Source organism: Gossypium raimondii, chromosome 13 (genome assembly GCF_025698545.1).
Source record: "Gossypium raimondii isolate GPD5lz chromosome 13, ASM2569854v1, whole genome shotgun sequence".
Classification (NCBI taxonomy): domain Eukaryota; kingdom Viridiplantae; phylum Streptophyta; class Magnoliopsida; order Malvales; family Malvaceae; genus Gossypium; species Gossypium raimondii.
In genome coordinates this window covers 509,962-530,306 of record NC_068577.1, presented here as the reverse complement: position 1 = coordinate 530,306, position 20,345 = coordinate 509,962, and the positions used below count along the sequence as shown (strand labels likewise).

General features: G+C 31.2%; 4 protein-coding genes and 1 non-coding gene across 6 annotated transcripts; 1 reads left to right on the top strand and 4 right to left on the bottom strand.

The window, feature by feature from the left end:
* Positions 1–792: 792 nt before the first annotated feature.
* On the bottom strand, positions 793–3,099 carry LOC105782353 (40S ribosomal protein S26-3). Its single transcript, XM_012607040.2, has 5 exons — positions 2,981–3,099; positions 2,784–2,876; positions 2,599–2,683; positions 2,376–2,509; positions 793–1,006 (listed from the first exon to the last, which is right to left on the bottom strand). Exons 1-5 carry the CDS (start codon positions 2,981–2,983, stop codon positions 935–937), a joined length of 387 nt encoding a protein of 128 aa, XP_012462494.1. The 5' UTR covers positions 2,984–3,099; the 3' UTR covers positions 793–934.
* On the bottom strand, positions 1,224–1,325 carry LOC128036463 (small nucleolar RNA snoR99). Its single transcript, XR_008193258.1, has one exon. It is a non-coding gene; the product is annotated as a small nucleolar RNA snoR99 (small nucleolar RNA).
* A 1,590-nt stretch (positions 3,100–4,689) lies between the features above and the next one.
* LOC105782348 (uncharacterized) lies at positions 4,690–7,250 on the bottom strand. Its single transcript, XM_012607033.2, has 7 exons — positions 6,858–7,250; positions 6,073–6,121; positions 5,874–5,976; positions 5,702–5,797; positions 5,540–5,614; positions 5,101–5,170; positions 4,690–4,979 (listed from the first exon to the last, which is right to left on the bottom strand). Exons 1-7 carry the CDS (start codon positions 7,197–7,199, stop codon positions 4,911–4,913), a joined length of 804 nt encoding a protein of 267 aa, XP_012462487.1. The 5' UTR covers positions 7,200–7,250; the 3' UTR covers positions 4,690–4,910.
* Positions 7,251–7,888: 638 nt separating this feature from the next.
* LOC105782351 (uncharacterized) lies at positions 7,889–9,966 on the top strand. Of its 2 annotated transcripts, none has more exons than XM_012607036.2 (4): positions 7,889–8,010; positions 8,120–8,512; positions 8,969–9,085; positions 9,741–9,966. In XM_012607036.2, exons 2-4 carry the CDS (start codon positions 8,165–8,167, stop codon positions 9,816–9,818), a joined length of 543 nt encoding a protein of 180 aa, XP_012462490.1. In that variant the 5' UTR covers positions 7,889–8,010; positions 8,120–8,164; the 3' UTR covers positions 9,819–9,966. The 2 variants fall into 2 exon arrangements, with proteins under 2 accessions (XP_012462490.1, XP_012462491.1); XM_012607037.2 differs by having other exon boundaries at positions 7,910–8,010; positions 8,117–8,512.
* A 1,595-nt stretch (positions 9,967–11,561) lies between these two features.
* On the bottom strand, positions 11,562–13,276 carry LOC105782349 (expansin-A8). The gene is made up of 3 exons (XM_012607034.2): positions 13,067–13,276; positions 12,522–12,834; positions 11,562–12,072 (listed from the first exon to the last, which is right to left on the bottom strand). The coding sequence occupies exons 1-3, from the start codon at positions 13,212–13,214 to the stop codon at positions 11,769–11,771; spliced, it is 765 nt and encodes a 254-aa protein (XP_012462488.1). The 5' UTR covers positions 13,215–13,276; the 3' UTR covers positions 11,562–11,768.
* Positions 13,277–20,345: the final 7,069 nt, after the last annotated feature.

Below are 20,345 nucleotides of genomic sequence, written 5' to 3'. Positions count from 1 at the left end.
AGACGAAACTTGGTTCGGTTGGTAAGGACGAGGTCCTGAATTTTGAGGAGACTTGTTAATTTAATTTGTTGGTTTTACTCGAATTGTATAAATTCGTATTCAGATCGAATTTTAATAGATATGTTACTACTTATAACGCTTATTTTTAAAGTAAATTACAGAATACTCCAACTTAAATCCTTGTGTATAATAGGAAAATAATTTAATAGTTTTAAAATTGATATAATAATAATTTTAATCTTCAATATTTATATATCGTGTCAATTTAATCTTGATAATAAAAATTTTAATTGTATAATTTTATTTTCTTTGTGACATTGAAAGTGATTTTAAAAATTGAAAGAAAACTGAAGATTATTATCTTGAATTTTTAATGTATAAATGTTAAAGATTAATTAATTGTTAAAGTTGATATTATATCAATTTTAGACACTGTCACAGCCATTTAACGGTTAGTGACAAGATAGAAAAATAGAATAATTAGATCACCAACAAAAATACTTACCAATAGTTAGATAACTACCAATATAATTTACTCTTTATAAAATGATAAAAATAATTTCATGAATTTTGTCATTATTTAACAAAATTAATTGATGTTATACTAATTCAATAAAATATTAATATATAACCAAATTTATAATTCATGATGTGGATGAAACAAAAATTGTGAAAAATATATTTACTAATTTTTTTTAATTTTATGCAAAATAATGAGAAATAAGTAGAAGCAAAAGCAACAGTTTTTATGAACAAGTATTCTCAAATCTCAACCATTCAAGGCTTTCAAAATAACAATAAAAAGGTATCAAATGGTATTAAACTTTGAAGCAATCAAAACCTTCCTACATGTCTCCATGTTCTTCAAATTAATGCAACCATTTTAAACCAAAATAAGAATATAGAAAATTTATCTTAAAAGCTTTCACAGGCCTTAAGCACGAGCAGGAACTGCAACACCTGGACGTGGTGCTTGACCAGGCTGACCAGGCTTTGGCATATCATCCTGAAAATTTAATATATAATTAATGAAGCTCTTGATTGCAAGCAAAATTTTAAGAAACAAGAAAAGAAAAGCTTTAATTACGATTCGGAATCCGACTCATAGTACAAGGATCTAAATGGTATTTTTACACATTATTCCTTATTTTAGAAAATAAAATAACTTCGTAAAGCAAATAATTCAATTCAAGAGTCAGCTAAATTCTTTATACATATACATAACATTTTCCATCTTATAATGATCAGCATGCCACTGGGAAAGGCAACTGACAAAGTGATCAGATGGATGTTAGATATGAGGGACCAGTTCATCCCTCGAGCACTTTCAAATTTCAGCTAAAGGGGCAGACAGGTCCCTCAAAAGGTGCAAAGTACTGCTACGTGATGACCATCAATCACTATCTTAGTTACATTATCATCCCAAAGCGATCAAAGAACCGAGCCTGTTAGTTTTGACACGTTTATTCATGTCGTGTTTGCATTCCATTTTTTGTGTCATATCTAAAATGAGACGCAACACAATGACAAACAATTGTCTGGTATAAATGTCTAATAACTATACGAGGGACTCTCACATCCTAAGAGCAATTAAAATTTTGCATAAGAGGCAGCCATAAGTCACTAAAGAATTGCATCATGCATAACACAGAAAAGGGAATCATCCTAATGATGGTGACGGATCATAATTAGCAAAATAATACCAAACTCTACTAGTCTTATTGACGACTTCCATATATCAAATATTATAGATTCAAGGTATTTTCTATCCATAATGCTCAATAAGACGGTAAAAGTATCATGGAGCCCCTGTATTTGAAGTCAAATTACATTGTCCCCTGCACTAAAAAATGCGCAAATTAGTCCCTGTGTATTAGGTCAAAGAGCATATTGGTCATTTCTATTAAAAATTTCATCCATTAGTACTGTTAAAAACTAGTGCTAGATAGTGACATACGACATGCAACATGTACCTCATGTTGAGGTACACGGAGCAATTCTTAGAAACTAAAATGGATAAAAATTTTATGAGAAGGACCAATTTGCTCTTTAATCTAAAGTAGAAGGGGCAAACTACAAGCCGACTCATAGTACAGGGCCTCTATAGTACTTTTACCTTAATAAGACACCAAAAAAGGCAATTGAAAAAGTGATTCAAACGGCTATTAAGCATACATGGAGAATTAACAAAATACCGTAATATCATCCTATACATCATAGAAAGCAAAGAACAATTCTAATGGTAACAAAAATCATACCTTTAAACAAAAACATTTATAGAACTCAAATCAATATTCACATCAAACATGGATCATTGAAATACTTCATAGCAACACAAGAAAAGCATTGAATCACTGGTTATAAAAGACACGTACCCTGCGTCTGATGAAGCGGGCGGGTGGATCACGTTTCCTCCTATCGGTGCGGGATCGGACTCTCACAACGTGGGAGTGGATCGCACACGAGACACAGTATTGCATCTTAACATACAGCTTAGGCAAAGTATAAGCTACACATAATTAACCAAGGCAATGATTACAAGAACGAAAAAATTCGACTATAATTAAGAAATTAAATAAATGAAGAAAAAAACTTTACTGTCATAAACGCAGGCTTCTTGGACATCTCTAACAGCAGCTTGTTCCACAATGTTCCTCACAAGAAACCTCTTAATTGACTTATCCTTTTATATTCCAAAAACAAACCCAATAATTCAGCATAAATTAAAAGAAGAGGCGAAAGAATCGGCTGAGGAAAAACACAGATTGTGAAATTTGAAATACCTTGGGGCAGCATTTGCCACAGTTAGAACAGCGGATAAATTTGACATGGCCACGGCCATGCTTGTTGCGGCCACCATTCCTACGCTTGAAAGTCTACAAAACAATAAAAGATATAATCAGAGTTAACAAATTTGTGAAAAAGATTAAGTTTTGATGAAGACCAAGAAGCCAAAGTGGAGAGGAAAAGAAGATCTGACCATGGCTAGAGGCTATCTGCTTCCGCCGATTAATAACGAGGGTTTTTGGCTTGTGAGAGAAAGAATAAAATTTTGGGGAAAAATATGGATTTATACTTGGGCGACTGTAGTGTTGGAACCCTAACTCATTGATAGATGGGATAATTTATATTTTGGCCCTTTAACTTGACAAAGAGGTCTAATCAGGTATATGTAATTTTTTCCTTACTTTCGTTCTTGAATTTAGCAATTAGATTTATTTTTATCACTAAAAAAATTTGATAACTTTTAAAAATATAGTTGGATGACGTGACACTTTGAGATCGTGTCATAACATCATTAGAAAAATTTTAAAAATTATTTAAATTTTCGAGTGATAATATTCTATACTTTTAGAGTGTCCTATAAAATGTTATAATAATCAAACCAATGGTTGAACTAGTTACACTATTGGTTTTAGATTCTATTAGTTTAATCGATTCAACTATTAGACCAATAACAATCAAATAAATAATTTTTTTTTTGTGAATTACAAGAGGAGGGCAAAGCCCTAAACGACTAGTGCGACTCGAATTCAAATCACACCTGAGATGGTGAACACCCGGACTATCAGGCCAACACATGGGCTTCAATAATTAAAATTTCATCCCTCTACTTTAGGGAATTAATACATTAGTTCTTTTACTTTAATTTATCAAAAATGTGTCTTTTATTTTACAAAAAGTGTAGGTACGATTTGAAAAGTATTCTAGCAATTGGATTGGGATGTAAATTATCGTAATTATACATGTTTCATATTTGAATAATTAATTAATTAGTAAGTTTCGTGTAATTGAAGCACTCTAATTACACTCTCAAGGTTAAGCATTGAAATAATTAAATGGATAATTACAAACAAATTCCAAACACGATATATGTTATTTTTAAAAATATATAATTATATGTTATTTAATTAATTTCATTTAAATAAACTGAAAACTTTTATTGGAACAAATAATTTTTCATTTGACCTATTAAATAATTAATTAACTTACATAGTTTTATTATAAATTAATTATACTAATTTTAACAAAATTACATAGTTTTATATTAAAATATGCCACAAGTCTATGTACTCTTTGTAAATTTGAAATTTAATCCCTACATTTCTATTTTAGGAATTTAATCTCTTTACTTTTCAAATTTTAAAATTCAAATTCAACTATTGACATTGTTAAAATCATTTTGTTAAATTTAGAGTCACTACAATGTCATTTTTTAGTTACATTACATAATATTTTTATTTAAAATTGACGCACTAAAAATTTAATAAAAAATTTAATAAATTATTAATTAGACTTAAATTTTAAAATTTAAATAGTAAAGAGAATAAATTCTTGAAAATTTCAAAATGTCCGCAAGCATAGTATATCTATGATTGTTTCATGCCCTCTTGAGTGTGTATCATATCATAAATCAACTTACCATCCTAAGTGTTAATATGTTCGGAATTGAATTTCTACACGTTCAACACAAGTTCTTTAAGAAAATAAAAATTTCAAAAAATTTAACACATCATAGCAACAATTTGTAATACTTCAAAACTGCACTGAACATATCGATTGAGTCTTAGCTCGATGAGCATGGGCATTATTATCAATATTGGAGGACGTGAGTTCAAATGTGCTGAAGCGCATTATCCTTGAAGAGAGACTATGGGTAATTCTAGACATTGCCAAAAAGAACAAATATAATCAAAACCTAAAATGAGATTATTTTATAAAAACAAAACTGCACCAATCATATATAAAATCCAGATTTAAGCACATTGGCATATGGCATCTATGCATTCCTCACAATACATAATCCAACAGAAAGTTAATTGGTCCATGCCAATTCAGGTACATTTATTATCCAATACACCCTCAAGCATGAAGAAGTTCTCAATTCTAGTTCCTAGCATGCACTAAACCTAGAGCAATTCCTTTGCTTTTTTCGTCCAAATATCGTATATATCATCAGCAAATAGAACAAAGTGCACCTGCAAACACCAACTCTTTATTTTTCTCGAAATATCCGTATTCGACACATATTTGAAAAATGAGTATGAATATATAAGCCTCCACCAAGGACACTCAAAATACATTGAAAAGGGAACTTACCTCTTTAATGTCATTGGCAAATTCTTTGATAGTAGATAAAGCAACTGTAGCTGCTTCCTCATAAGGGTACCTGGAAATTTTTCAGAAAAGAAAAAAAAAAAATCTAAGGTAGAAAAATAAAGAAATCCATGAACACAGTATGGATTTGTTACTTAAACAACAATGAATTTGACAGAAAAGAACGGTCTTCCATGACCGAAAGTGAAAAGATCAAAAACATTTCTACTATGTCTATGAGTTCATGATCTTTGTCAAAACCAATTCCAGAAAGTTACACAATGGGCAAAATGCAAATTGACTCCTAGTACAAGGGTCTCCATGGTATTTTTACCTCCAAATATCACAAATTAAAAACCAATCCTTAAAGAACATGCTACCAACAGATATAATTTAGCCAACTTTCCACAAAATCCTTTGGTGGTTCTATTGCATTACTTACCCGTATACACCGCAAGATATGGAAGGAAATGCAATGTATTTAATGTTGTTCTCTTTAGCCACAGTTAAGCAATTTCTGCAACAATTTCAAGAGGAAATCTTATTGAGAATGATAAACTTAAAACTACAAATTGAATGGTGTAAAAGGAACATCATAGCATACTTGTATGCATTTCTCAGTGAGCCTTTAGGGTCCTTGTCGGAATCATAAATCGGTCCAACAGTGTGAATCACATGAGATGCTGGCAGTTTAAATCCTCTGCATAATCTCAACATGTTAGTATGTTAACGTGCAAACATTCAGATGAACCGGCAGTAAAAACCGAAGAACTTACGGGGTAATCCTTGCTTCTCCGGTGGGACAACGAATACCAGGTTGAACTTCTGGTACCTTATAGCATGCTTCTTTAAGTTCTGGGCCAGCAGCTCTATGTATGGCTAGTAAAATTCATCAATGGTCATTATAAGTTCAGTTTTCTAAGACATCAACAAGGTTCAAAATGAGGAGAAGAAAAATTTGCAGAGGTAGAATACCTCCATCAGCGCCACCACCTCCGAGCATTCTCGGGTTTGCTGGATTAACCTGCAGGTGATTATCATTAGAACTATCACCGTGCTTGATTTTAATATCCCACCAAAGAAATATAGCCATCAATACATACACATATATATATATAGCATCAAGCCATAGTTGCTGAAGAGCGAGCTCACGGTAAGGCTCAAACTCAAGACCTCTACCATATAGAGGATCTCGAGGGAGCTATGCACTCGCTCTTCAGCGACCATAGTTTTGCTTGTTGAAGCAACACGTGGCACATCCATAAAGAACACATAATTTTTGTTGATATGCCTCAGCTCTACCTAGAGCACTACGAGCTCATCATACTCCCTCATCAATAACTTATATGCCATAGGTCATAAAATCGAGTGAGACCTTCAGTTTGCCATGGTTCTCCTACTCAGGGTTGAGTCACACCACGTGCAAACTCTTCCGTTTGCCATGTTCACCTATTCAGGCACCCCGAAACACTCCTATTTTGTGACCCCACTGGAGCTCTCTCGACGGAGTAAAGAGACAAATCCCGATAAAATGTTATGATTTAAAGAAATCCTTCCATTTTTTAAAATCCAACTCAACAATCCTTCCATTTGCCCATAACATTAATCAATTATCCTACTTAAACAGAGATTTGGATCACTAATTCCATAAACAAACATACTTCAAATACGATAAACAAAATATAAACAAAAACAAATCATCAAAAACCCAGAAACAATTATAACAGAAAGAAACTAAAGATTAAAGAGAAAGGACTAACAATAGCATCAGAGGAGCCATCAATAAACCACTTAGTAATATCACCCTTGTTGATTTTAAGCACACTGGTTTCAGACAACTTGAAATGACCATCTTCTCCAGCAGTTGCAGACGCCATCATTGAAAACCCAACAATCCCAGGAACTGGTGACGAGGATTTCACGATGTTTTGGAAAGGAGCGGGGTTTTTAGTGGCGATTTTGAAAGAAGTGGGGTTTGGGTGGGAGGAAAGAGTGGCAAGTGTAGTAGTGGAACAGGTAGTACTAGCAGGAATTAAATGGCGATGAAATGGTAGGAACCTTATTCCTCGGCCACCTCTGGAGAGAATCGAAGTGCTAATCATCTATTTTTGTTTATAAAAAACAGAAATAGTGATGTACCTAGAGTTCTCCACGTGGGGTTAACAAAATTCTAAACCCGATTGATATGTTTATATTTGGTTCGGTTTAAAAATTAGGTTAAATTTTTTTTAACTCTAACTTGAATAAAAATATTAAAATTTAAGCTCAGTTCGATCTATCTATTTAAAAAAAAATTATTTACTTTTTACATAAAAAATTTAAAAAATAGTAGTAATGTAATATTGAAATGATAACAAAATAATAACGAAGCAATAATTTTTTTAAAAATTCAAGCTGGCCGGGCTAAAAAATGACCTTACCACTTTTCGCCTAAGTCCATTTTTGGACCTATATTTTTACTGAAACATTTTTACTTTTCGAGCGAACCTTTGGGCTGAGTTAAATCGCCTAAACCAAATGCAAGTTTAATTAAATATGATGTTAATCTCGATTTACTTAATAATTACTCAAAAAACAACAAATACAAAATAATCCAATATTAATATGAATATGAAAAAAACCCCTAAATATAAATTAATATAAAATAATTAGTTAAATATTAATTATATTTAAATATCAGATTTTGCTACTATTGACCTAACCAATTTAACTGTTTTAGCTTAGGTTAGGACTAAAATTTTAGAATTACAAAAAGGCAGGGACTAATAATCAATTTGACCTTTCCTTTTGAAATTTGCCAATCTACTCTCAAGTCTCAACCATCTCCACACATCCCCGCCTATTTTATTATCCCTTTGAAATATTTCCTCCCTATCCCTGTCCTCCTCCTCCAGTCCCTTGCCGACCAGTAAGGTAATTTTTGAAACCCTAAACTTAATTTGAAGATTGGTTTCTACTTTGGGTCATCAGATTTTGAGTTATCTCCTCTATTAATTACGTTTATTTTTGTCGTCTCCAGCAGCAAAATCGAAATAATAGAATAAGGATTAAGGGGGAAGAGTTCGCTATGGTGGTTACGACCTTATTGTCTCCCTGCAATTCAGTTCTAGTCCGCGGGTTTCCCATAAGAGAAAACGAATCATCATCTCGCCCATTGTTTCTAAGCGTTAGAGACAGGTTTCTGAATGGGAACAAAAGGTTATCTCGTGGCGGGTTGCTTGTGCAGCTTAATGCAACCGAAGGTTCAGCCGATTCAAGTAAGTCCGAAGAAAGTATACCTTCTTGGGCTAAACCCGATTCCGACGAGCCTCCACCTTGGGCTCAAGGTGAAGGCAAGAGTTCCACAGCACAGCAGAGTTTTGAGGTTCCTTTCTTCGTTTACTTGCTTGCTTCAGCGGTGACCGCCATTGCTGCGGTATGTTCAAGTCTTCTTTACTCAATTACTAATGCTTCGCGCTGGTTTTTACTAATTACGTAATCTTTTAATCGAAAAAGTTAACTAAAATTTAAGATGGTGGATGTGCTTAGATAATGGTTTTAGACTAGATTAAATTATAAAATTCAAGATTTAAAAGCTAAAATTTTGTATTAAAATGGTTTAAATTAAATTTTTAATATTTGAGGGTGTCAAAAATATAATTTTTTTTCATCTAATAAAGAGGCTAAAATGTATTAAATTAAATTATTAATATTTAGGATGAATTAATACCAATCGAACTAACACTTGTTCGGCTATCCATTTGAAATTCTTTGAAGATTATATTGTGCCTGATATAGGTGACAGATTCATACTAAAAGAAAAATGAAAGTCCGAGCGGCTTGAGACACTCGAATTTAAGATGGCTAAACCTTTTTCTTCTTCATCCTGCAGGTTGGTTCTATTTTTGAGTATATCAACCAAAGGCCTGTTTTTGGAGTTTTGAACTCAGACAGCATTTTCTATGCGCCTCTGCTTGGTTTCTTCGCATTTACCGGAATCCCCACTTCGGTGAGTTTGTTTCTCTACTTTTTCTGTCGTTGAGATCAATGTTTTCGAATATGGAATTGTATTCCATTTTGGTTTTAGGAGTTCATATGTTTAATGTTTAACTCGAATGATTAACCATTTCATTCATTCGAGTACAATATTAAATATTTAAATCTTTTTGAACCCGCAACTTTTAAGATCATGTCCGGTATGAGTACATTCTGAACTCATGTTTTATATGGTCAGAGCGTAGTTAGGGAAGATTGGTAGGGTTTCCGTCTTCCTAAAATGAAAAATTTTTAATTTAAATTTTTTAAAATTTTAAATTAAAGAAAGGTAAAATTTCATTTTGACATACTAAAAATGATAAAAAAATTTTACTTTGTTCTTTGTTGGGGTTCATCTTCATTACTCTATCAAGAACATTTCTGGGTTTTCAAGGTGGGAGTGCTTAAGCAGATGGAACGATCTATGTACAAGCTCTTGAGACAAAATTTTGACTAGGAATAATACCAAACTTGTTGAATATCCTGTAATCTAGTAGTCCTTTCATTGATTTTGGTGACAAAACTCATTTTCAAAGTGATTGATATGAAATACTAATGAAATGTATAAATTGAATTTTATTGACTCAATCTAACCAAGTTCTTGTAATAATGTGACTTAACATATTCAGGCATTTCTTTGGTTCAAATCAGTTCAAGCTGCTAACAAGGAAGCAGAGGAACAAGATAGGAGGGATGGTTTTTTGTGAAGCCAAAAGGCACAAATTGCCATTGACACTGTAATGTATTCATCATCTAGAACTTTTGTCTATGGAAATTGAATGCCTTACCATTAATTATGTAAAGAAAGTCATGTTCTTTTTTGAGGTAAATAAGTCTGGAATTGTTACTTGTTAATTGCCTTGTTGATCCTATATATATATATATATATTTGCAATTAAAATGGAATGACTAGAAAAAAAAAAGGTAAACTACATTAGTCTCAACTATGTTTTTTAGTCATCCCGATATGAAAAGTTATAAAATAGTCACCCAATTATTAGTAAATTTCTGGTTTGATCACTCAACTATAAAAATTACAAAATATCACCTAACTATTCAATTTTATCTTTTTGGTCATCAATTGGTTAACGTAAAAATAGAAACACTAAAAATCTAAGATAATTTTGTGATCAAAAAGGCAATTGAATAGTTAAATGATCATTTTGTAACTTTTCATAGTTGAGTGACAAAAAGGAATTTACTAATTGGGTGTCCATTTTATAACTTTTCATAGTTTGATGATCAAAAAGGAAAAAAAAATATATAGTTGGGTGACTACTAATATAGTTTACCAAAAAAAAGAGACAGTAGTATTTGGTAAATTGTTAGTAAGATCGATGTATCTCAACCTTTGATATGTGAGGGTTGCTGGCAGGGCCCGACACCCCCTAAAATGAATTTTTTTTATTTAGGCGTTTTATAATTGATAAAATTTTAAATTAATAATGGTAAAATTCTAAAAAATAATAAAAATGTGATTTAATTCTTTAAAAATTATAAAGATATAAACTATTAAAATGGTGAAATTACATCTTTTACTATCATAAAAAGTATACAATATAATTCTGCCACCCAGAAAAAAATATTTTTGGCTTCGTCCCTGGAGGGAGACTGCTACTAAATTATTAGTTATTTTTACCGTTAGTTAAATAATTTATGATGAAAATTTTTGACAAACCTATTGACCTATGCCAGGTTTGTTGAAACAAAGTCGAGACTCGTTGGTGTGGCAAACATGACTACATATGTATTTACTCATATATTTTGATGAGTCAATGATACAAACATCTTAAAGAGCTTGTATGTTGAATACATGACTTATACATAGTATAGCATAATTCATAATTCTCACAAAGAGTTTAGGGTGAATTTACTTTTTGGCCCCCAAAATTGGTATGAGTTAATATATGGTGAAATTTTGGTATTAAATTTTGCCCTTCAAACCCTCCAAGATTTATAAAGTTACAAATTAATGCAGCAAAATTGCACTTTGACTTTTAAATGATAAAATTATGATTTAACATTTATAAAAGTAATAATATTATTATATTTTAACCCTTATAAAAATCTATAATTTAATTTTAACAATTAAAAATAATTTATAGTTTCGCTCCTATTTGAATGAATCACATTTAATATCAACATTTTGTTTGAGATTGCAAATAATGGGAATTGGAGGAATGTTAATTTAATCATTTTGAATAATTATTTAATTGGATAAATTATTATTTCAGATTAAATAATTAATTTAGAGCTACCCATAGTTCCTTTCCACATTTAAATAGGAGGATAATGCGTTTTAACGCATTCGAACTCACGTCTTCTTACACTGACAATAATACTAATGTTTATCAAACTACGACTCAATCGGCTTAATCAAACATTGGTAAATTAGAGATCCAATTTGGGATCTATAAACTAAACAATTAAACTATAAAGTAACTTTGGAATTAAGTAAAGCAATCTTTAATTCATAGTCTTTAATGGCTACAAATTTAAACAAAACCCAAAAACAATGGACTTTCCCCTCTTTACTTATATCTCACACAATCCTTCAATAATGTAAAAAAAATACATGAAGGCCTTAAGCGGGTGCCAATAAGCCACCTCAGCAACAATACTAAGCTTCTCTTTTAACCCTAACAATGGCTGAACCTCTAAAACTGACCACCTTCGTATGTTTGTCCGAACTGCCAGTTCGCCGGCACGACGTTGTAGCTGGTTAGGGTCTTGCCATCGCTTGTGGTGACTTGGAAAGACAGGGTTTGGCCGTTGAGGTAGGTGTTGCTCTGCCAGTTCTGGCCCCAATTCCTTGACATTGCTTGCCACCCAGTTTTCGAGCCCTTGATTGACACCGAGTGGACATCTCCGGCGCCGCCAACGTTAGTTATTAGGACCAAGTTGAAGTATGAGTGGCCGTTGATTGTGAATCGGACTCCTCCTTTCTTTACACAGGGGACTCTGTTTTAAAGTAAAATTGAAATAATAAATCTCATTATATATTTATGTAAATTTTGATGAAAGGTGTAAATGATATCAATAACTGGAACAAGATTTGTACATTGAAAAGTAAGGTTTAAATATGCCTTTTAAGTCCCTATACTTTCTAAACTTTTGAAACTTAGTCCTTTATTTTTATTTCTAGGAATTTAGTTTTTGTCTAATTTAAAATTAAAGTCCAATTAATAACGTTGTTGATAATTTTTAGTTAAATTTGGCATTTCTAGTAAGTAGAGGGATTTATTTCCTAAAATTAAAAGAGATGGACTAAATTTCAAAATGCTGAAAAGTACAAGGACTGGGATGTAATTATACCAATTTTAACTTCTTTTTAGTGTAAAGACTAAAGACTAAATCTCAAAGTTAATTGAGTAAAGGACTGAAAATAGAATTTGACCATTATTTTTTACCTTCTGAATGAAACGGGTACAATCCCAGCACGGTATTGAGCTATTTGCAAGAAAGCAGGTTCGGCCAAATCAAAGTGTTGCAATGGAGGGTTGCACCACCCACCATTATCATTGGACAAAGCAAAATTAGGGGGACAAAAATTTGTGGCAGTGACCATAATGGTAGCAGGCAAGCACCATTTAGGGTCACCAGCACACCTCATTTCATAACAAGAACCACAGCTCAACCCATTGTTGAACAATGCAGTGCTAAGTGCTGCTGTGTTGGTGCCAAACCCTTGGCTATATAAGTTACCATATCCACAAGCACCTCCTGAACAAATAATAGCATTAAACACTTTTAGTTCACTGTAAGAATAAGAGTTAGATTGCAGCAAACTTTTTTTTTTTTTTTAAATTAGGGTGACTAATTAACTAACCAGCCAGTTATACCGGACATCTCAGGTGTACACCTCAGTCTGAGGTACAATGACCAGTTTCACTTAAAGATTGGAACTTCCATCTTAAATTTTATGTATGGAATATATGGAACATTTAAAACTTACCCATTGTGCCGGATGCATCACCACCGCCGTAGAAGGTGGCGTGGCCACCTTGCCATCCTCCACCATAGTCACCAATGGTGGTTCTCAGGTAAAAGTTGAAGATGAAGAGGATAAGAGAGGTTGTAGAAAATGGTGATTTTGGCGCCATTGTAAAGGGTGTGTGGTGGTGTGTTTAATGCTTTGATGGGTTTGTGACATAGGGATGGGAGAAAAGGGGTTTATATAGAAACCGTATGTGTTTAGGGGAGCGGTGGGATGTTGACTTAGAACAGGAAACAAGTGAGAAACAATTTGGTGAAAGCATTTATGTAGTCCCTCTATTATATGGATTAGATCGAATTAGTCCTTTTATTATCAAATGTATCACTTTAATTCATAAACTATTAAAAAAAAGGATCCAATAAAGCTAAATTGGAACAAACAAATATTCATCCAGGGACAATCCTAGGGGGTTGGCAAGGTCCCAAACTCCCCTAAAATGAGAAATCTTATTTTTGACCCTAAATTATGAAAATTTAAATTAATATATGCTAAATTTATAATTTACCCCTAAAATAATACAATTTTGATTTAGCCCTTTAAAAAAATAAAAAGATATAAACTATTAAAATAGTAAATTTTTATTTTATCTCGTAAAATATACAAATTAACTTCGTTCCTTTAGAATTTTTTTTGACTTCGCCCCTAATTTTATCTGCAGATTCATAAAAAAAAAAACTTTTAAAACATAACTCTATTAAATGTTTTAATACTTTATTTAATTTTTTAATAATACAAGGATTAAATCAATTTATTTAATAATAGAAGGACTAATTTGATCTATCTCTATAATTAAGTGACCTACCAAGTACATTTACCCAAGCAATCCTCACGTTGAAAAGCAAAAGAAGGGCCACACAAATCTATTTTTAAGATAATTTTACAAGGATCAAAGTTAATGCACATGCAAATGTTTTCGGTGAAAGACCGCGAGAACACAAACCGCTACGCCTTACGACCCCATCTGCACATGCATTTATCTTCCCCTATCATAGTCGGTGTCGTTTTCGATATCGGGCCCGGATCCGGATCCGGATCCGTGGATACGTATTATTCAGTCTTATTTTTTTATCAAAATTTTGATGCGTTTCAATTAATTATAATTATAATTATAATTATAAAATTTTGAGTAAAATTTTAACTATTTTTAATTTTTAATTTTCAACTTGTGTTGAAAGGAGATCGAACTCACTTAGAAGAAGTCTTTGAAGTATGGTTCACTTGAGCGGTTTGTTAACTCTCAAACGAATCAATACTTTAAAAAATTTTCTCTATAAAAAGTCTGACCTCTCCTCAAAATAATTATTTTATAACTATAATTAATAATAAACTATAATTCGTTTAATTTAGTTATTCGACTTAGTAGATTTATATTTGCACATATATATGTATGTAACCGAGAGATATTTGTATGTAATCGATATGAAAAACATATAAAAATATTGAGACAGTACACAGACAATGACACATACCGATACAAAAACAAAAACGATGCATCTATCGATATAGTACTGACTATCTTGAAACTTGGGTCTTGACCCCTTGGTTAAACGCATAATTTCAATTTTAACCCCTCTTAGCAATTAAGTACAAAATTTAAGCCTTTTTAACCCTTTGGCTAATAGAAAAATTACATTTTTGATCCCTATATTTCAATTTGAACTCTTTTAATGATTTTTTTAATCCCTTAAAATTTTATAATTTTATTTCGACCCCTCAAAACTCTTCACTTCATTTTTGAAGGAATTTGCAAGTATAATCACGATACAAATCACAAATCATACATATTCAATTAATTATAATTAACTAAATACAAAACACAACAAAGTCCCAAGACCTCAACTTTATTTTTTTATTTGGTGTTTTCATGTCCATTTTACGATATATATCTAGTGTTCGTGACAGTCTCTTTTAACAACATCTTTCCAAAATTCAAACCTGCATTGTTTCTTTAAGACTACAATGTGCCTTACCATTACACCCGACTTTATTAACACAACCGGAACACCATTGACAATATAATTAAGTAGCTATAATAGTATAATATTACAAGCATTACTTTATAAAATATTTATTTTATAATTAGATATATATTCTTCACATGCCAACAATTTTTTAGTATAAAATTGAGGATCCGTCCATAGTTATATGGATGGTGACTTAAAGTATAATTTGTCGGCAATTATAACAAATAATTAAATAATACATCATTAATGTGACTTTAATAAAATTAATTTATTAATCAGTCTACAATATTAATTATTTTCTCTATTAATTATTAATTAAATCATTGGCAAACGTGAGGGATTTTTGTTGAGATAGTGAGATTTCGTAGGTTTTTTAATGATTTAATTAAAATGTTAAAATTTGGTATTAATTTTATATTATGCGCGTAAATTGTAGATTCGGTTTCTGTATTTTAATTTAATTAATTTTAGTTTATTGTTGATATAATGTTGGGATTATAAAGGTTTGTGATAACTTGGTAGGTGGAGAGTCGTGAGTGATTGAAGGTAATCGAAATTTGAATTTTTCGAGAAGATTGGAGTTTGAGAGAACAAAGAGAGATAACTAAGAGTACGAGAGGAGAGAGATACGTTGTTCTATTTCGATGTTTGTGGAGTTTATAAGAGGGTACTTTTGGTCATTCTCGAAATGTCACATGTTGTCCCTGCATTGATTTCGTACTCCTCGGAGCCCACCTAATTATGTCTTGCTCTTGTAGGTATGAGTTATCATGTTTGGACAATAGATAAATGTTATGCACGAGTGGAATGTATTTTGTTCACTCGTAGATCTTAACTTTGCATATGTCATTGGCTCGTAAGGTTGACTAGCAAGGTTGGCTCGTAAGTTAAAATCTATTATTTTCAAAATATTATACAACAAACTTATTATCACATACCTAATGCTACGCCAACTTGCTATTTCCACATAATATTCAGAAAAATCATATTTTTTTTTACTTAATGGATTTAATCATTATTGTCTGAGTTAAGATTGGAATCGTAAAGTTCGAAAAGCATATTAACGAAAATGATCAAATTGAAGAACATTAACTAAATCCATAATTTACTAGACCAATAATGAATTTGACCTAACGAATTTAACTATTACTATTTGGTTTGGGACTGAAATTTCAAAATTCAAAATTATATGACAAAAATTGACCAAATCATAATATATGGATTAAATACACAAAACTTATATATAGTAGAGATACTAATAGCATAATTTGACCAAATTTTCTTCATGTGTTGAACAGGAAGTACAGCTTAAAGATTTGTGATAAAAAAAAGAAAAGATTTGATTACAAATTAAGGGTCCCTACCATGTTAGTGAGCACATGCAATGATCCCTTTGTATTTATGCATCATTTTCATATGAAGTCGAGTGGTTTTCAGTTGTAATCTGATACTGAAATAAGACAAATAAAAATTAAAAAGCACTTAAAAGCAATAAAAAGTTTCATAATATGGGATTTGATCGCCAAATGTTGATTAATACACTAAAGGACAATAATATGATGATTCGATCATTACTTTAATTGATTTTGCACTTATTTTTATATTCAAAGGACGTCCAATTCTAGCATTAGATGTGGAGTATGTCTCGTGAAATTAAGATACAAATAGAGAGTGATATCGCGACGACGAGCCATGTGACGTCACGACGATGAAATAGGGGAAAAGCAGAAACGACGTGGAGACGTGGCATGCAATTTTCTCGGTTTTCTTCTTCCAGACAAATGTTAATTATTTGTCCTAATCGAACTCTGATTCCTGTAGATTATTTCAAGGTTATTTGACCTACGAATTTAGCCTATAAATATGTCATTTTCTATCCTAGAAAGATTAACCCATAACACATTTAAGTATTAGCTTTTACAAGCTTTCAAGGAATTTTGTGTTTAAGTTTTAAGTGTTCTTATTTTCGGGTTCGGAGTTTAGTTTTTATCTTCATCTTTGAACTCTTCGTTTTTGTCGATTTAGTGAAATTATCTTTATCCGTGGTTTTTTATCAGAGGAGTTTTTCCACATAAGATTTGTTATTTTTCTTATTCATTGCTTACACGGGTTTATCCCCAAAATCAATCCTTATATTAGGCGCAAATTATGAATTTAGGCTTTATATATTTCAAATTGGTCAATTTTAATCTTAACCCAAATGGTAGCAGTTTAATCCGTTTGGTTAAATTCGACTATTAATCTTGTACTATGAGTGTATTTGATTCAAAAAATGTAAGGTAATAGAATTATTGGAATGTAAGATTACTTAGCACATTATTGAATATTTTACTTGTTTTTATTACAATTTATAAATATATAACGTTGAACAAATTTATAAATCATAATTATAATAATAAACATGTTGATAAAACAGCGTTCCTTTTTATTGGATTTGTATATTATTTACATAAAATGTAGAAATTAATTAAAATAATAAAATTAAAAGCTAAAATTGTCTAAAAATTTAAGAATTTTGCAAGAATATAAGGTTACCTAAGGAAAAAGCGAGATTGAGATTACTTGTATATTCTGGAATATTAGCACTATTGAGATTGCTAGATTATTGCCTCATGAGAATGTTTGAAATCCAAATAAGGTAACCACATTCCCGGAACCTTACATTACCATCGAGAATGTAAGGTTCAATGAACCAAACACCTCCTATGGCTAAAGTTGTAGATTTAGTCAATATTCTCCAATTTGATCATTCTTAGTTAATCTCTATACTAACTAATGAGCAATTAGTTCTTTTTTTTTTGAACAATCTCATTATAGGTTCTGATCATATATGTTCTTTATAACACAATGCCTAGAACAACCCATAAATTACTACACATGAATTTTAGTTCTATATGCAATTCTATTTGATTTTCTGTAATTTTGTTTATAAAATTTTGGTTTTGATTCATTTTTACAAACTGCTAGTAACATTATCGACGTAACACAATTTTACGTTTATATATTACACACACAAACAATTATATTAATTCAATATGAAATAAATAGATATATTTATTTCTTTAAATGCATACATTTGATTCAAAATCAAAATTTAATGTGTATATCGAATCATAATCGAAGTTTCGTGTATATAATTGCATCGGATCAAAGTTCATGTATCGAAATGCATATTAAAACATAGCACATGTTTAGTTTTGATATTTATCCCATAAAGTTAATTATTTCAAATTTATTGTGTTATGTGTTCAAACCTCATCATATCTCGTTTTTATTTTATTTTATATAAAATATAAAAATACACGATTAACTCGTGACACCAACTTAATCAATAGTATAATATAAATTTTATATAAACATATACAAAAATACACTTATAATAATATAAACTACTTCGTATATAAAAAATATTTTAATCATTTCCTAATTGAATTAATCAATCAAGAGTTTAAATATAGTATAGGTGATGTGTGACCCTAAAGCCCCTAAGCAATTTTCCTAGGGACAACATTAATCAAGGCTTGAATAGTCAATGTAGATATTATGGTAATGTTTGTCTGTTAGGAAGCAATGTTATTACCCTTCACAAGGGATTGTCTCCTAGTCCCAATTGCAAATAGACCAACATCTCCTTACAATCTATAATGAAAATGGGACCAATTAACTCTCATGTCACAGCCTAGTGAATAGTCACTTTCTAGTAGTCTTTAGAAGATATATGCTCACACATTTCGTTCACAAAGTAGACCCACTTGGGCCTTACATGTTCTCCAGCATTCAACACTTCTAACTAAAGGGTTTACATTTCCTTGTGCATTTAATTGCAAGCGACTAATTTTGTTCTACGTTCATTATATTTAAAATATGTGGATTGAATTGTAAATATGTACAGTTGTTATATGGATAATTTGATTTTTGCGTGTTAGAAGACAAATTACGATGTCATTAAAATCAAGAGTTCTTTTTTAGCACGTTATATCCAAGTTGTTCATGCAATATGTACACACGAATTAACAATTTGATCAATGCTTTTTAATTATGCTACATGTCATATTTGAGCTGGTATTTAATGGCAGGATAATAGCTAGGTTGACAGAATAACCTAATTGCTATAATACCTATACTTTGAGAACTCAATTAGAATGTTTCGAAGTTTAGGGGAAGCATAATTTGAAGACATCTAATGCAATTAGCCCTAATTGCAATCTCAGGTTGTAGGTAAAGATGTTCATGGGTCAACTTAAATTGGTTTAGGTCGAGCCCATGTGTGGTATCGATATCATGTACAATTGCAAGGCGGCTGTGACCCAATTTTTTTTATCTAAATACTTAAAAATATTGAGTGAATTTTCGAGTATTAACAAATAACCCGACCTTTAAATAGATGTAATTGTAAGGAAGCTATCACGGTGGCAAGGATGTTTATTTTGTGTACTACTAAAAGAATATGTCTCCAATGGTGAAAATGATAGCATTCTTAACAAAATTGATTGACCATCAAACCTTGTGTACGTTAAAATATGTTTTAAGTCTTTAACTGTATACGATAATATGTTTAATTTTAATAAATTCTTGAATGAGATGCTATTAATTTGGGCCTATTATTTGATTCTTGATTAACTGTAAAACTAAATTCAAAATGTCAAAAGAGTTGAAAATCTGATTCTCGTAAAAGTTTTGGGTCGAAAAATAAGTTGATGGACAATGATTTATTTTGGAATTTATTTGTAAAAATAATGCTTTTAGTTTTCCATTAGGATAATATTTTAATTTTCTAGTATTTTATCTTTTTAATATTTTTAGAATACTAGGTTAAACTAAAGAGTTCAAGTAAGATTATGCAATTTTATTATTAAATTTTATTTTCTTCCTTTTATATTTTTTATTTGATACGTTAGTCAATTTGGGAGAGAGCCATAAGATTTTAAATTATACCTAAAAACTTTAATTTCGGTATTTGTTATTTCTCCGGTTTAGGAGATAGACACCATCGTCTCATAAAGTTGTATTGGCACTAAGTCAAAAAAAAAAGTTTGTTGATTTGGTGTTGATAGGCATATAGTTGGAAGAACTGAAACGATCGTCGGTCGTATTTGATCTGTCGAAGAACACATTGGTGTGTCCAATTAAGTGGTTGGCTGGATTCATCAAGGGAAATAACAGTCAGATTTAAACAACCCGTGCAGTTGAGGACGTTTGTTCGAGTTGGGCCCTTCTAGTTCACAAGGCTACTGGAGAGCTAAATCATGAACACATGTTTCGTTGTTGTTTGT